The sequence below is a fragment of the Onychostoma macrolepis genome, chromosome 25 (genome assembly GCF_012432095.1).
Source record: "Onychostoma macrolepis isolate SWU-2019 chromosome 25, ASM1243209v1, whole genome shotgun sequence".
NCBI lineage: Eukaryota > Metazoa > Chordata > Actinopteri > Cypriniformes > Cyprinidae > Onychostoma > Onychostoma macrolepis.
The window spans coordinates 20,656,452-20,674,596 of NC_081179.1; the positions used below are offsets into that span (position 1 = coordinate 20,656,452).

The 18,145-nt window shown below is 35.8% G+C and overlaps 2 protein-coding genes across 3 annotated transcripts; one reads left to right on the forward strand and one right to left on the reverse strand.

Annotated features, from left to right (window-relative positions):
- Positions 1-1,741: 1,741 nt before the first annotated feature.
- LOC131534583 (achaete-scute homolog 1b-like) lies at positions 1,742-7,167 on the reverse strand. The gene has a single exon (XM_058767563.1). It carries the CDS (start codon positions 5,367-5,369, stop codon positions 4,839-4,841), a length of 531 nt encoding a protein of 176 aa, XP_058623546.1. The 5' UTR covers positions 5,370-7,167; the 3' UTR covers positions 1,742-4,838.
- A 5,740-nt stretch (positions 7,168-12,907) lies between these two features.
- irf7 (interferon regulatory factor 7) lies at positions 12,908-18,038 on the forward strand. Of its 2 annotated transcripts, none has more exons than XM_058766831.1 (9): positions 12,908-13,370; positions 13,853-14,009; positions 14,262-14,430; positions 14,510-14,601; positions 14,706-14,757; positions 15,291-15,404; positions 15,558-15,926; positions 17,247-17,362; positions 17,442-18,038. In XM_058766831.1, the coding sequence occupies exons 1-9, from the start codon at positions 13,354-13,356 to the stop codon at positions 17,586-17,588; spliced, it is 1,233 nt and encodes a 410-aa protein (XP_058622814.1). In that variant the 5' UTR covers positions 12,908-13,353; the 3' UTR covers positions 17,589-18,038. The 2 variants fall into 2 exon arrangements, with proteins under 2 accessions (XP_058622814.1, XP_058622813.1); XM_058766830.1 differs by having other exon boundaries at positions 12,909-13,370; positions 13,850-14,009.
- The last annotated feature ends 107 nt before the right edge of the window (positions 18,039-18,145 follow it).

Genomic DNA, 18,145 nt, shown 5'->3' on the forward strand with positions numbered 1-18,145 from the left:
AAAATTGTGAAACTTCATCTAGTCAAGATTACAATTGAGTCATATTACTTTTATATTATTTATTTACTTATTTCAAGAGAGGTGCCTTTAGAAAGCAATTTTATTCTTTTGTTGTTGTTGTTGTTGTTGTTAATTTTCTATCATTTTCAACCCTGTTACTAAAATTTGGGAGACATCTGAATAAAGTTTCAAATCCTGATTTGTGTGACTAATTGAGTAGTAAACTAAATAAATATCAAAATTAAACAGGCCAAATGTATAACATGAAAAAATCATATATATATATATATATATATATATATATATATATATATATATATATATATATACACACACAACAGCATTGGCAACAGAGTTGCTAGTAACAGGATTGCAAATTTAGCCTAAAGCTCTCACTCAGCAAGAGTTAGCTTGTTTGCAATCAAATACTATTTTGTAGATATTGATGAGCTAATACTTACCCAAATTAAATATATATATATATATATATATATTTTTTTTTTTTTTTACTTTAGTAACAGGGTTGAAAGCAGACAAAGGCAGAGAAAGCTACAATTTGTGCAAGAAAAAAAAAAGAAAATGGAATGAAATGTTTTAGTTTCTTCCTGCCATATTGTAGAAAGGGTTCGATGATGTCACTTCCTACGTATCACATTGTTAAGAAGTGTTAGATAATTGAAAGCATACAGTAACAGGGTTGCGTACATAATGTGAGACACAGATAAATATTATAGTTCTATACTACAATAAATTTGCCATTTTTTTGCCAATTTCTAATCATGTAATCAATAAAAAGGTAACTGTAGTCTGATTACAAGTATCTAAAATGTCATTTAATCTAATTACAAGTACTTAATTTTGGAATCTGAATACGTAATCCAGATTACATGTAAACAGTCACTACCCAGCTCTGCCTATACATGTATATATACACTTACCTTACATTTACCCTAAATTAAAGATTTTATTTTTTTTTTTTTAAGTCATCTGGCATTTAAAAAAAAACAATGCATGGATAACTGGAGCAGCTGAAGGTTGGACAGGGTAATGGGGTTGAAAGGTTCATCTTGATGAAAGCAGTCAATGCTACAATTTGCATTAACAAAAATGGAAAATTAAATTATATACTTTCTTCTCACTATGCTGTAAAAAGAGCCCAATGATGTCACTTCCTGTGTATTATAGTTTTAAGAACTATCAGAAGATCAAATGGTGGAAATCATGTGGTAACAGGGTTGTGTACATCTATAACATGGGACACAGAGAAATATTATAGTTAAATACTACAATGAACACAGAAATGTAATGTGTTTAAGTTTATCCAGTATATGTAACCAACATGATCTCACAGAATTCCGTGTAATGTTCACGGACTTAATTAACCTCCGAATCTGTGGTGGAATCACAGAATCGCCGATAAATCCGTGATGGGCTCACAGAAGTGATACCAATGTAAGTCAGTGACAGGCATCAGCCGTGCTCCACGCACGGAAACCCTTAGCATCAATATGCCGACGCGATACTGGGAAATCTATCGTCATCATTATTGTTCAGAACTGGGTAGGTTTAGGGTAGGGGTGGGGTCAGGTACTCCAGTGAAAGTATAACTGCATCGGAGTCACTCTTTTTACGTTGAACCAGTGAATCCGTGCATGGACCACGGCTGATGCCTTCTGTGAGCCCATCACGGAATTTTCGGCGATTCCGTGATTCCACCAAAGATTCGGGGTTAATTAAGTCCGTGAACATTACACGGAATTCTGTGAGATCAGGTTGATCTAACAGTTCTCATACAGAAACATGGGACTTGGTCCTTAATGATCATATTCATGGAATAGAGAGAATAACCTCCCATTGCTATACACACCCTCGCAAGTTTTCATCTTTCTTTTCCTGCCATTTTATTTATTTATTTTTTGTATTTTTTATTTTTTTTTCTCAAACATTCAAAAAATGTATATGAAGAAAAATATGTATTTTTTTCTCCAGGCTTTGAAATCAAACATTGCTCAAAGGGCCATTAAAACAGACCCAGGTGGAATTGCCTTCTGAGGAAAGCCACTACAAGCCAAGACAAGGTCCACTTTCATCACTTTACAAGCAACAGTGGCTGGATTCTCATCACACTCAGTTTAGTTTATGGTCAGGCTCCGCCCACACAGGTGCTGCAAGGTGTGGCTGAACGCATCACTCTGCCATGGGCCCCTTAATAGACCTCTAAATATATATTTAAAATATACACTACTACTTAAAGTTCATGGTCAGTTTGTGTGTTTTTTTTTTTTGTTTGTTTTTTAAGAATCTTGAAAAAAATGTATATCAGTTTTCAACAAAATATGAAGCACCACAACTGTTTTCAACATTGATGATAATCAGAAATGTTTCTTGAGCAGCAAATCAGCACATTGGAATGATTTCTGAAGGATTGTGTGACACTGAAGACTGGAGTAATGATGCTGAAAATTCAGCTTTGTATCACTGGAATAAATTACATTTTAACATATATTCACATAGCAAACAGTTATTTTAAATTGCAATAGCATTTCATAATATTACTGTTTTTACTATGTTTTTAATCAAATAAATGCAGCCTTTGTGAGCATAATTACTATTTTAACGGTAGTGACAGATAAAGTAGATACATAAAAACAGATAGCTAGACATATTTTAAAACTATTATTTAACTTTTAAAATTAATATATTGCATTATATTATATTGCATACTTATTTGTGGGCTTATTTCTTTGCTGAAAGTTGCGCATGCATTCAAATCATTGGTTAATTCGATTTAATTATGTAAATTATGTTTGTGAGAAATGTATTTTTCCAGGTTATTCATACTTAATCTGGATGAAAGGATTTTCTTTTAAAAACCCAAGTTTTCTAATTTTCTGGGGTGCACTTGAATATCCAGTCACTTTGCACTAAATATCATGACATAAATCACACTTCAAGTGTTCTTTCTCTTAGAAACTAAAGTCGGCCCTGCATTAAACACAGTGACGCGTCATTTCAGACCCCGTGAAGGTCAGCGAAGATGAACTATATTTCAAAATTAAACAATAGCCCACCAGTAGGTGATTTATGCTGAGTATGTGTTTCTTTTGGTGCCCTAAAATATATAGAAGAATCCATAAAGAGATGAATAATTACTGTCATAAATCACTCCCTTATTTTTTAAAACTCCAACCGAGAGGGTTCGTCAGCTAGCCAATGGGGTGGAGCAGATGTGTCCCACCAAACACAGGCACGTGCCTCACACCTGCTTAGAAAAACTCTTTATGGGGGCCAAGGGGGCATCAGTGCCCCCCTTACGTGGGATGGAGGGTATCATGTGCCTGTTTTTGGAGGAGCTTAATAGATCTTTATCTTGCCTTTTACAACCACAAAAACTAATCAAAGTTTTTATGCATGAGCTGCATCCATTAAAACTCTTCATGGGCCGCCTATTGAGGGATCATTAAATGGGGTCTCTGAGTTTTTATTGGGCCCATTTGAAATGTAAAAGCCTGCAGGTGAAATTCAAGTCATTATTTCAATTATTAACAATAAGCAGTGTCATTACACATATATAAATGCATAAAGGCACCTGTTGGGAGGCACAATGGTAAAATGGCGTCTTTGGTTTGGTTCGACAGGGCTGAAAAACTCAGTTGGGGTTATACACCGACAATAAAAATAGACCAATCGCCATCGGATGAGAATTCTGACCCAACTTTGTCATCGCAAAACGGCCCCTAGAAAGGGTGGAAATAGCCCATCTATGTACAGTGTCTTTGTAAAGAGACAAAAAGGGCGTTTTGTCATTCTTCCACAACCACAGGGATGATCACCTCACTCTTACAAATAAAGAGGGGTATTATTGCAGCAAAGCCATTGAAGAACCATTTTTGGTTCCAAAAAGAGCCTTCCAGTGAACAGTTTTCTTAAGAACATTTTTCCACTTTGAGAAGGTTCTATGGATGTTGAAGGTTCTTCATGGAACCGTCGATGCTTCTAAAGAATCTTTATTTTTAGTTAGGTTTGAATGAGTTTGAAAATCAACCAGAAACACTGACGTACGTATAAATAGAGCAGATTTATTTATAAAAACATTTGCACAAAATATATTTGTTAAAATCATTTATGTACACTACTAAAAAATGGACAAGTGCATTGAAAAAGTCCACCATGTATGGTTTCACAGGAAGAACTACATCTAGACAATAAAATTTTGATAAATACAGATCGACAGATCAACTCTTCTCCAGTGTTAAAAACAACTTTGATCTAAACGGAACGGTTATTATTATCATTAATCACAACAATCTAACAGCGTTCATTGTCACAAAGAGGCTGCTGTGCTCCATTTACAAAAATATATCTTCATCTTTAACAATACAAAAAGTTATTGTACAAATTTCAATGTAGGTCCTTAAGCAGACCTGGTAGTTGGTTGTAGGTAATAATAATCAATATTCCCATTAACTTGACATTCTTAGGGAAGTTGGTCTCATCTAAACGGCATCAGTTTAGACATAACATGCCCACAATTGCACTTATGAAATGTGTTCATCCAGCAGTCTTGACTTGTTTCGCAATTGTACAAGCTCATCGACCCCACTGGGGCTTGAACCTACAACCATTTCCAGCTTAACCACTAAGCCACAGCGTCCCAGACTGCCGCCTGTCGAGTCAACAAAGCAGCATCTGTGAAGTTTACAAGAGTCCAGGTTTGTTTGGAACACAGTTGCTGGTTTCTAGAACATCTTGGACCAGTAACAAACCACCATACCAGCAATAAACCAGCAACCACGTTCCATAATCTGGGTTTTCCAGCTGTCACATGAAGGAACGTATCAGTAGCGATCAAACCAAGTTGTGAAGTCCAGCAGCTCTTGGTCTTCAGAGCTCAGGGGCTCGTAACTCCCTTCATCGGACGAATAGGAGGAGTGTGGCGACTCGGGATCGGCCGAGTACGCGTTGGAGAGCGTCGGCGACGGAACGCCGCACTGGAACGCGGCAGAAATCGCGTCGTGCTCGTCCAAAAGCTGCTGCAACGCGCGGATGTACTCCACCGCGGAGCGGAGCGTCTCCACTTTGCTCATCTTCTTATTGGCCGCGCCGTTGGGGACGTGCTGGCGCAGTGTCTGGAATCCCATATTGACCTGTTTGACGCGGTTCCTCTCGCGTTCGTTGCGTCGCGCCACCGCGACGGGCTGCTGCTGCGGGATGGTGTATCCCAGCCCGTTAAACGCGAGCCTCCGCTTGCAGCGCAACAGCTCCGGCGAGCGCGAGCGCGAGCGCTGTCTCTTCAGCACCTTCGACTTGGTTTGCGCGCAATCTTGCAGGATGACGGACGCGTTGCATGCACTTTGGGCAGCATCCATGTTTTTTGGAAAATCTTCTCGAACTACAAGTCCAGTGTCACTGTCAAAAAACTAGCGACGCACGACTCTCGTGCCCTTCGCGTGGTGTTGTGGTCCCTCGCATCTGCTACAAACTTTGGCAGCTCTCGGCTTTTTCAACACGCGTCGGACACCCCACCCCCTTTGAAGACGCACGCTTCTCGCGCGGGACTCCGCCCGCCGGGTGACGTTCCGCGAGCCGGGCGCGTGGCTCCGCGAGCTCAATAAACAATCGGACGCTTTCACTGCGCCAGCACGCGCGGTGCGCTCATTTACATCCCAATATCCGCAGCCTCAAAGCCCATTGGTGGATTTAAACTGAATGAGAAACCACAAAATGTGCGGAATAAAAGGCGAATGGCTTTATAGATGCTTTTGAACATAACAATGATTCTTTGAAAGAGTTCGGTTTCGATTTGTCCTCTTTTGCGCAGTTAAATCCAACACAGATTTGCTAACAAAAATACAGAAATGTGATATAGTCATGTATTAGAATGCATGTAAAAAGCATGGACTGATTACTGATATAATACAGTGGGATCCAAAAGTCGGTAACACTTTATTTAAAGGGGTCCTTGTTACATGTAGGCTACTTACTATTATAAAAACAATACATTATATGCATAATTGCATGCAAGTAACCTTAAAGTATAGGCTATTTACGTATTTAATTAATATTACTCAGTACTTAAATGTATAATTACACTGTAACTAGGACACCTTAAAATAAAGTGCAACCCAAAAGTCTAATGAACATGCTGTTGTTAACTTTGATTTATTGCAAATATTGAAGAAAATGCATGAATTTGACATCAAACTGGACTAAACCTGATGATTGTAGTTGCACGATTTGGGAGGAGCAAGAAAGCCTGATCGAGTTCACTAATTTGCTTACATTTGACTAGTGAGCTAGCAGAAGAATAAGTTAGGAATCTTAAATATTTCGGTCAAACTGTATTTTAACGTCCAATTCTCGCTATTAACAATACATTAACATTGACTATTGCCTCAATACACTCCTAATTTGCTGCTTATTAATAGTTAGTAAGGTAGTTGTCAAATTTATGTATATTGGGTAGGATTAGGGATGTAGAATAAGGTCATGCAGAACATGTGCTTTATAAGTACTAATAAACAGCCAATATGTTCATAATGCTAATAATCAACTAGTCAATAGTGAGAATTGGTCGCTATACTAAAGTGTTACCAATATGTCTTATTCATTTTACATAACTTTTCTTTGATTTTTGCTTTTCAAAATAACTTTTTTACAGAATAATAACAATAAATAAATTAAAAAATCAGTGGTTTTAGACCTTTGTTTTTCTCTTATTAAAAAAAAACGCTTGACGCTTTAGAAAGACGCAGCCGGCTGCCCTGCAATTAGTGTCACTGTGAATAAAAAGCCATTTCTGAATATTGTTTCTATTTATTTAGCTCAGGTCTCACTATTTTGCATATTTTATATTTTTAAAAACACAAACGCACTATTTGAAAGTGAGCAGAATACATATTCAGTCGAAATAAATCAAGGCAGTCTTTGCTGTTTGTCGTGTTATTCGCTCATCTAACACTTCACGAGCTCGTGTGTATTGCTACATAATAGCTGGAGTAGTAGAAATATAATAACAGGTGTATTGGCGGAATCCTACTCCCTCTTGTGGTAAAGAGTGGTATTACTTTCCAAATCATTTTTTAAAGTCTTGTTAGAAATGTCTTTTGATCCATATCCTGGTAATTTATCAACAAAGAAATCTCTTACACGTTATCATAAGGATCAGCTTGTTAATGCATTAGTTAAACTAACAATGGACAACACGATGTTTACAATGCTTAATTTAATGTTTATTTATAAATATAGTACGCAAACAGGTAAGGGGGGAAAAAGGTGAGAACCGGGGGCATGCTCCACATAGAATTTATTTGAAAGATATTTCATTTACATGCTCATTTGTAGTTACTTTAAAGTATTTTTAAATATTTATTATTTATTATTACCTTATATGTCTAAAACTGTCATTTTTCACCCCAAAAACAAAAAAAACTTTTTTAATATCTTGTTGCAACATTTTACAAAAATCAAGATTGGTCAAAATCCCATGTTATAGACGATGAAGTGCTATGCAGGCTATTTAAGACTCTCCTCACCGTTCCCACATCTCAGACCTCAAATACATAAAATATTACCAATTTTAGACATAGTTTTTGAAGTAAAGAAAATACTATACAAAACTTTCTCATTGGATCTAAGCAAATCTCGTAGGTGACCTATTTTGATCACAAAAAAAGTGAGTTGTCAACAAAGGTGAGGAGTTTGTATCAGTGTAGTATTGTTCATTAATGCACACTTTTCATAGTATAGTGTTATATATTGTGAACAAGCATTGTACATAGTATTACAGAAAAAAAAAAAAAACACTAATGTTAATCCATACAATTTGAAATGTTAAAATAGTACTGTATGTAGAAGTTAAGATTATATATTAATATATAACATAATATGTATTGATATATAGGTGTTGTTAATTGTTAGTTCGTAATACCTGATGCATTAACTAATGTTAATGAATTGAAAGGGTTAACAAATAAGAGTTCTATTTAAATAACAGATAGTAAGACATACAGACAGACAATATGTGACCCTGGACCACAAAACCAGTCTTAAGTCGCTGGGGTATATTTGTAGAAATAGTCAAAAATACACTGTATGGGTCAAAATGATAGATTTTTCTTTTATGCTAAAAATCATTAGTATATTAAGTAAAGATCATGTTCCATGAAGATATTTTGTAAATTTACAACTGTAAATATATCAAAACATCGTTTTTAATTAGTATTATGCATTGCTAAGGACTTCATTTGGACAACTTTAAAGGCGATTTTCTCAATATTTGGATTTTTTTGCACCCTTAGATTACAGATTTTCAAATAGTTGTATCTCAGCCAAATATTGTCAGATCCTAACAATAGGTTATTTATTCAACTTTCATATGGTGTCATTTTTTGAAAAATTGACACTTAAGACTGGTTTTGTGGTCCAGGGTCACATATATTGCACATAAAGTTTTCTTCAATTTTCTGTTCTGTATATATGACTTATGTAAAAATGGAAATAAGAAATATGTAAAAATGTAAAAGCAACTGTGAATTTTCAGTTTACATGTAACATTTCACAAATATATTTTCTGACATTAAGATTATCCTTTTTAAATCAATTTGATAAAAGAGTTAGGACAAAAGTGATCTCAAAGTAATCTGATTACATTACCTAAAATGTGTAATGTAATGCATTACGTTACAGACTACAATTTTTGTTATGTAATTTGGAATCAGTAACGAATTACAATTTGTAAGTAATCTACCCAGCTCTGCCTACAAGAGTGTCATTTTTCTCAAGCTGAGCTTTTTAGATTTAATTTGAATATTTATTTATACAGTGCATTTATTCGGTTAAACTTTATTTTAAGGTGTCCTTGTTACAGTGTAATTATACATTTAAGTACTGAGTATTAATTAACTACATGTACGTACTATATGGTTAGGGTTAGGATTAGGGTTTGGTTTAGGGTTACTTGCATGTAATTATGCATAATTTATTGTTATTAAAATAGTAAGTACATGTAACGTGTAACAAGGACACCTTAAAATAAAGTGTTACCATATATTCCATTTATTGTAATTAACAACATGAAGTGTATTAAACATATTACATCAAGGTTTCCCAAACTGGGGTTCGAAAAGGAACTGCAGGGGGTTTGTGAGTTTAATAAAGAGCTAACAATTAATTAAATCATAAATCATGTAAAATTAAAATAAATAATTTTAAAATAACATTTACTAAAAAATGAAATATTTTATGTTTACCTGCATTCCGTATGACAGTTAACCAATGTCAGAGACCTGTGAACATGCAAATGTGATACTTAATTATGAAAATATTTATTTTAAATTCTTAAAGGGGTCATTAATTACGATTTCACTTTTTTAACTTTAGTTAATGTGTAATGTTCCTTTTTGAGCATAAACAACATCTGCAAAGTTCAATGCAAAGGGAGATATTTTCTTTTAAAGAATTAGCTTTTTAAGGCCTACAACAAACGAGCTTCTTCCTTGGTTTGTGATATCACAAACCCTAAAATTTACATAAACCCTGTCTCCGGGAGCACACAATCACAACACATTGGGCCAGCTAACCAATCTGAGCCCATTGCGTATCTCTGTGGAAGGGGCTTCATCGAACCAGGAAGTCAACGGTCCGTCTTTAGGAGTACGGAAACAGTGGTAAAATATATGAACAATAATGCATTTTTTTTTTTTTAAACGAAGCATGAACATGTGTTACAGTGCCCCCCATAAACACAGTCAAGCCTTCGAAAATAGCTGGTTGACCACCCCTTTAAAGTAAATACATGAGGTGAAAGAGGTTCAGATGACAAAAAAGTTTGGGAATGTCTGTATTACATGTAAATAATGAGTTCTGAAAGACAAAAGCTTTTCAATAATTCATAATAATACATGGTTAAATAGTAGGTTGATTGATAATTCAAATAAAACCGAACGAGTGTTCATCAGTAGTTGATGCAATGTTGAAACACTTCTTAAACCTGAAATGATTTTAAATGCAGTGGTCAAATGCTGTGTTGACTGATCTCTGTGGGAATGTCCACAAAACTGGACTTTCTGAGTGTATATAAGCAGCAGGCTACTTTGAAAATTTCAAAGATGAAAAAGAGGAATTAGGAAGAATCAGTAAATTATGAATAATGTATTGCTATCAGAGGCAGACAGTAGTGAAGTATTTTTACTCCGCTTTAAAAGTACTCTTCAAGTGTCTGTACTTTATCAGAGTGTTTTTCTTAACTTCACAACATTCCAAAGCATAATATTGTACGTTTTACTTCACTACGTTTCGTATTAAATATCATTTAATATTTAATTAGCTACATTACAAATCTATTACTTTCTTACTTTTACTCAAGTAAAAGTAGCTCAAAGATTTACTTGAGTAGAAGAAAGTACTACATTTGTAATGTTCTGAAGTATTAAAGGTAAAACAAACAACAACTTTTATTTATGAAACGTAGTGCAGTAAAAAGTATGACATTATGCTTTGGAATGTAGTGAAGTTAAGTTTTCCAAAGAAAAACACTCTGATAAACTACAGATACTTTTTAAATTTGCTTGAGTAAAGCAAAAATAATTCACTATACTGTCCGCCTCTGATTGCTATTGTGAATAACATGTAATCTATAAAAAAGTAGCCTAACTTTAGTCTGGTTACGAGTATTTTAAAGGGTTACTCCACCCCAAAATGAAACACAATTTAAGATATTTTGCAAGCCTCCTGGTTTACATCCAAAATATCTTATGTGCTCCGAAGACGAACAAAGCTTTTAGGGGTTTGGAACGACATGGGGGTAAGTGATTAATGCCAAAATTTTCATTTTGGGGTGGAGTATCCCTTTTAAATATAATTTACTCTAATTACAAGTACTTAATTTCTGGAATCTGAATACGTAATACATGTAATCAGTCACTACCCAGCTCTGCTTGTAGGGTATAGTATAGTAAGCAGTCAGTGTCGACGGAAAAGTGGAACAAAAATTAGGTTGGTTTAACAAACATTTCCACGGTTGACTGCCATGGTGAAAAAAAAAAATTACTGACACAATAACTAGGTTTTGAAGCATGAATTAAATGTTTTCGGTGAGGTACTACGTTTTGCAGATTGATAAAGTTGTTATTTTGTAGAGTGGTTTAATCTCCAGTAGAGGGCAGTAATGGATAAGCAACCATTGATCATTTCTAAACCTTCAATGATTCAACAAAAACATAACTAAAGACCACATTAGTTTTATGCAGCGCTGGTATGATATTACACAGTTTTATCTGTTAAAACGTACATTCACAGGAATAGTAGAGTAGTTTTGTGATAGTGGTGCACGAGTTAGGCTGTAGTTTTGTCCAGGTGTGATTCCAGTAATGGTGTACTGAATAGGCCTAGGTTTTTATTTCCATGCAGCCACAGGTTTCTAAAACTTTCTCTCTGTTTTTCATGAAATCGTGAAAAAAGGGAAACGAAAACACACGATATTGCTCGATTGTAGGCGAGGACCCATGTCAGCTGAATCGGGTCAAGAGACTTTGGTATTGGGGAACAACCTCACGCCGGAGGAAAGCTCTTCCAAGGAGTTTGCAGAGAGAAGTGCTCCTGTTACCCTCAGATTCATTTCCTTTTTCCACCGCTAAAGAACAGACACATGCACCTCCAACTTCAGGGGAAAGTGCAGTGAACGTGTACTATTTATAACAGCACTGTCACGGTTCTCTCAGGTTCCTCTCTTACAGCTGCCGTGAGAAATAAAGGACAGATTGAGTGCAGAAACTCAAACACCTGCTCAAAAAACTTTATATCACTGAAACTGTGGTCTCATAACCACAATCCCACTCATACGGTTGACTTTTAGTGTTGTTCAATAAAATAAAGCTGAAATTTGTATTTAGATTACACTGTAATTTATTTATTGCTAAGCATTTACAATCACTATCATTTAACGTCTCCTAGGACGGTGTAATAGCATAAAAAAAAAAATATCCTTAAAGGGGATAGTTCACCCCAAAATAAAATGTATTCACCATCACGACATGCATCCAAATCTGTATGACCTTCAGTAGAAGACAAACAACGATAAATGTTTTTTTTTCTTAATACACTACAGTTAAAGCCAATGGGGTCCAAATGGAGTGTTTTGGGCCCCATTGGTTTTGCTGTGAAATTGGCCCTAAATAGAGTGAACATGATTTAATTGAAATTAGGCCTACTGTTATTATTATTTTTTTTAACAGTACAGTCTTAAAACACTGCCTACTTGGAAAAAAATAAAATAAAATAACCAGAGTAAAACTAACATGAGTCAAGGCTTAAAGCATATTTGTCTGCAGGCCTGGAGGTAAATCACGGTGGCCTGATGATTACACAGAAGGGTGGATGTTGTAGCAAAAGTCATTCCATTGTAATCTGAGTGTTAAGGTGCGGTTATTTTAGCGAAATTTCAGCAAAATGTACCGTGCAAAAACAGTTCTATTGTCTACTGTAAACAGTGCGATGAATCATATCACATTTCACACAGAAGTCACCTTAAAAACAAGCAGATTTCTGTTTTCGTGCCCATGATTTCGCGAAACGACTGTAAATGTGAACGCACCTTTATTGTAGTAATTACACAACATGCTGTAGGCTATATTGTTCAGGACTTTCCTCATTAACTTTATAGTACAATGTACACAACAGCTGACGAAGGCCCTACTTTTTGATAAGATATTACGATCACAATAAACAAAGCCTTTGAGTCTCTTAAAGTAACATTCAGGACCAGTAACAAGAAAGTTGTTTTAAATGTCAAATGGTTATATATAACCATTCTTAATCGAATTTTTAAACTTTCTTCTTATTTTTTACATTCACATCTGCAAAACTCTGTAACAACACAAAAATGCAGGCTATTAATGCTGTAGAGCATGGCTTTTTAAACTGGGTACATTTTAACAGCAATATTATGAAATACTATAACAATTTAAAATAACTGTTTTATATTTGCATATATTTCACAATGTAATTTATTCCTGGTGATGCAAAGCTGAAATTTCATCATCATTCCTCCAGTCTTCAGTGTCACATGATCCTTCAGAAATAATTCTGTATTTTAAGGACAATTGACTGTTGATTTTAAAGGTCTTGCATCAGCAGCCTTTACCTTAAACCGGATTCGATGATGCAAGTAGACGAATTCTGGGACTCCACTTTTATTTTCGAATAAGACTTGCTTTCGGAATTCTTTGAGCTTGATAAAACTCCTCCCACCTGTGCGACGCGTCTGTGACGCTTCAGTGTGCACTATAAAACACAAGAGAAACTCCAAACCGCTGGAAACTACCAAGCAGTGGAACAGCTTCAGAACTTGAAATCATGGCAGCGATGCAGGGGTAAGATGATGAAATTATTATGGCTATTTTAAAATATAGGCTTTGTCTCAAAACCAAGACGCGTTTTCACGAGCCGCTGAAGTAGAGCTGGAACCTGACGCGCCGCATTAAAAACGCGACGCGCAGGTTCGCTGTAAAACAAACAAACAAACTAAGCATAAACGTCTGTTTGCTGCATGTGTACATAGTTCAACAATGGGAAAAAAGGTCTGTTTTTGACTATGAGCTAATTCGGAAGTCCTATCTCGATGCACAACTATGCATAGCTGACTAGGTTTTGAGATGCAGATGTGGTGGTACATCAATGTTAAAGTGTATTTTTTATTATTATTTATTTTAAAAAAACTTTTATACTGTAAAAAACATTATCATGAATGTAAAATGTATGTAAGAAAAAAGTGCATATGACCGCATATGATTGACATTAAGTGGCTATCTGTTTGATCTATTTGAAACCCATTGTTTTGTTTTTTCTCAAGAAGTGCAACTGGCAAACCTCAGTTTGGCCCGTGGCTCATAGAGCAGGTGGAAAGTGGGAAATATGAGGGATTGTGCATGATAGGCAATGACATATTTCGGATCCCCTGGAAACACAACTCACGAAAAGACCTTGGGGACGACGATGTTAAAATATTTAAGGTAACTTCCTCTTAGCGTCACGATCACCTATGATATTGTTTCACTTCTGCATGAATGAGCTGGAGGATATCTTCAGAGAGGGCGGGATTCCCAAAGGAGGGTCTAACCATTAAGTGGAAGCCCCGCCCTTTTTTACCTTAAAATTTGATATTGCATGCCATTCATTCACACCTGATGCAGCAATGCATTTTAATTATACTAACATGAAATATACATGGACTTTGTTGCAATTTTTTGGTGTTTTAATTACAGGCATGGGCTGTGGTCAGTGGGAAGATCAACGAGCACCCTAACGACAAAGCGAAATGGAAGACGAATTTCCGTTGTGCACTTCATGGTCTAAAAAACTTCAAGATGTTAGAGGATCACTCCAAAGATCAGGACGATCAACACAAAGTCTATCGCATCATCCGTCCTCAAAGTGAGTGAAACTGCTCAATCTGCACTTGGCATGGGAAAATGAATTGATTTATAAAGCCCTGGCTAATCTTGTTCTTCAGATCACCAAGAGATCCAGAGTGTAGAGCCAAATCAACTTCCATTCATTTCTGATCTCTACACTGCAGCTAATTACATGACTGAAGAAATGGAGGTAAGGCCCAGATTTATGATTGGCTGTTGACATGATCATATGTACATAATAAAAAGAATTATGATGTTTTAAATATTAACATTAAAATATTATGTCTAATGCAGCAGGAATTGCTCAGCCAGGTGGAGACAATGGATCTAAATCATCAACACAGAGGTAGAATCACTATGATGGCTATGTTTAGGGTTAGCAATTCAAACAAACCATGATTTTGCAACCAGCATCTTAAGGTGTGGTCACAGCTACTGTTGCCCTGTTAATTTTCATATGTTAAATCCAGTCATTTCACTAAGGGTGTATTCACACCAGGAAAGTCCGCTAGTTTTGGTCTGGACCAAATACAATGTTGATTTTTTTTGTTTGGTGCGGTTCGCTTTCACACTGCCCTTTTTGCAAGTGAACCAGAAACTGGGTCATCCATTCATTGGTTTATCCGTTCAACCGTATCACACCTTTCAAATCCACACAGGAACCAAAGTACCCATATGGCAGTACTCTAAAAACCAACCAGAAAACTTTAGCAATACCATGGCAACTAGCCATAACACTGCACATGCACACACCACTGAAATTACACAACATTATATTAAAAAGTTTTGTTCAACAGCAGGAAGAAAGATAGATGGATTGGCTCTTGTTCTGGCATGTTTGCGATTTATACCAATATACAACATAATTTCTATTCACAGAAACTCAACCATGGGAAACCTGTTCCCAACAAATCATTCCGAACATAACTCCCTACTCAGATGTTCAATCCTTTCAGAATAACACACCTCCCCCAGACCAGCAACTCTACACAGGTAATAAAGTTGTTGTTTTTTCAGTCATAACTGAAAAGTGATTCCAACGATATTGTTCCTCTGTGCCATTATCGTTATAGCGTAGACTGTGTCTTTCTTTTAAATTTTGAAAGATTTTTAAAACTATCTATTTCCTATTATGTAACCCTCCAGCTCTCTGTGACCTGGAGATCTCGATCAACTACAGAAGAACAGAAGTTTTGAAAACTCGCCTGTGTTCGCCACTCGTCCAGTTTCACTACCAGTGTGACCCATCTGAGCTGAGAGGACAGCCAATTCACTTTCCATCCACAGAGGGTCTGATCGATCAAACACAGATCCACTTCACTAAACGCATACTGGACAGCATTCAGAGAGGCCTGCAGCTGGAGGTAAACCAATGTGGCATCTACGGCTTCCGTCAGGACAAGTGTAATGTCTTTGTCAGCACCAGCGACCCGTCTGAGATCCAGAACCCAGAGCCTAGAAAACTGAATCAGAACACCAGAGAGCTTCTACTCAGCTTTGACAAGTACATAAGAGGTATGAATGATGAGAAAGGAATTTTTTTTTAAAATACAGGAAGTGACATCATTGGGCCCTTTTCTACACCATGGCAAAAAAGACAATTATAAAATAAACTAAAAAAAAATAAAACAATTTATTTTCTTCAATTTTTCACAAATTGCAGCATCTTTCAACCATAGTAATTTAATTTATGGAAAATACATTAATAACTAACTAAAGCATTTCGTCCCAAATTAGCTAACACCTTCTGAGTGACAGATTTATTTATGGGAAAGCACTGTATGCAACCCTGTTACTCAATTTGGTATTATTTTGAAATTAATATTTTATTATAAAATATATAATGTATACTACAATTATTTAAAAATAACTGTTAAACACTTCCTTTCACTGACAATTTGTCAAAAAAAAAAAAAAAAAACTTTCATTTGCAACCCTGTTACCATGATTGTTCCCATTTACAAAAACAGAATATTTGCTAAAATTGTGACATTTAGGAAGTGACATCATTGGGCCCTTTCTACAGAATGGCAAGACGACAAGTAAAAACTCTCATTCCGATTTTTTTTTTTTTTTTTCAACTTTTTCACAGATTGCAGAATTGACTACTTGGCCTTCAACTCTGTTATCGTAGATATTTTGGGGGAAAAAATAAATATTTTTCTTTAACTTATGGAAAACATGTTTATCATTAACTACAAAACCAGAATTTGGTCCCAACCTAGCTAAAACCTAATGAGTGACAAATTAAAACGTGTGAAAAACTTGTATGCAACCCTGTTACTCAGATTGCCATTACAAATTATTAAACTTAATCCTTACATAAAATAAATGTAAAATAATTCTCCTTTAAATAAGAACGCCTTTCACTGACAAATTGAAAGAAAATAAAAAACTTGCATTTGCAACCGCTGCCATGATTGTTCCACTTTAGCATGGCTGGAAGACAAGTTAAAAGATACACACACACACATCCCATTCCAAGTTTTCATCCTATCCACAAATTGCAACCCTTTCAACCCTGTTACCATAGTTATTGTGTGGGAGTGGGAATTAATTTCTTTCCGTGAATTTCTGTAATTTACGGAAAATGTGACAGAATTGTTTACCAAATGCTTAACAAGCTTCAAATTCATGCTTTTAGAGCCTCATGTACACGTTACTCATTGAATTCCATTGTAAGTGCAAGTTATTTTCCTTTGTTTTTACAAACATTTCTGTTGTGACGGAAAGCATGTTATTCTGTCCTGACATTAAGTTAAAAATAGCCCGGAACAACCCCAGCTGTAATGTGATACGTGTTTCTATTCTGATTGAGATATTAATTTTTTTCAGATCTGAAGGAGTTTAGAGAGAACAGACAGGGTTCTCCGGATTACACCATCTACCTGTGCTTCGGAGAGAAGCTTCCGGATGGAAAACCACTGGAGAAGAAACTGATCACTGTCAAAGTAAATATTGCAAACAAAAACACATCGAGTTGTTTTGTTTGCGCTTCAGTGTTATAACGTATCTTTTGCATCTCCGCAGATTGTACCTCTGATTTGCCGTGAACTTCATGAGAGAGCTCAAATGGACGGAGCATCCTCTCTTCGCAATGAAAACATTAGCTTGCAGATCTCCCACAACAGCCTGTTTGACCTTATAAATTCTTTGGGTTTTCCTTCAGTGGCCTAAAGCAGCTGTTTTCACCGTGAAATCGTCCAGCTAACATTCATTTCTGCACACTTATACATATATATATATATATATAGAGAGAGAGAGAGAGAGAGAGAGAGAATTTAATTTTGTTACTGTTATACTTCAGCACAACACAAACTGACAGAAATTCCACGAGGTGATTTCCGCGGGGCATTCAAAGGTCTTGTAACTGCTCTGAATTCATTGCTGGTCGCTCTACCGTTTAATAACAATCTCAATGAAACTGTATCGCTCAAATGATCTGAAACTTTGTCTTTTTATTTTCTAATGAGAGCTAGAGTCTCGTTTGAATATCCTGTCTTCTAGTGAAGAATCTTTCACCTTTCGCCCAAAGGGCTGCACTTGTATCGCTTCTTGTCTGTCGCTTTATGAATGTGATCTCTAGAAAGTTTGGTATCATTAAATGTACTATTATTTAAAAACTACTGTTTGGTTGTTATGGGTGTTGTTATATTAAATTATGCTGATGCCAATACCTAAAGATGGAAAAATGTATAAAAATGTTATGCATATAAAACTTAAACATTTAAAAT

Bases quoted from the DNA above. Each gene is read 5' to 3' on its own strand.
- LOC131534583 (XM_058767563.1), bottom strand. From the start codon at position 5,369: ATGGATGCTGCCCAAAGTGCATGCAACGCGTCCGTCATCCTGCAAGAT.
- irf7 (XM_058766830.1), top strand. The intron at 14,431-14,509 runs GTGAGTGAAACT...CTTGTTCTTCAG, and splicing joins TCGCATCATCCGTCCTCAAA to ATCACCAAGAGATCCAGAGT. The intron at 14,602-14,705 runs GTAAGGCCCAGA...TGTCTAATGCAG, and splicing joins ACATGACTGAAGAAATGGAG to CAGGAATTGCTCAGCCAGGT.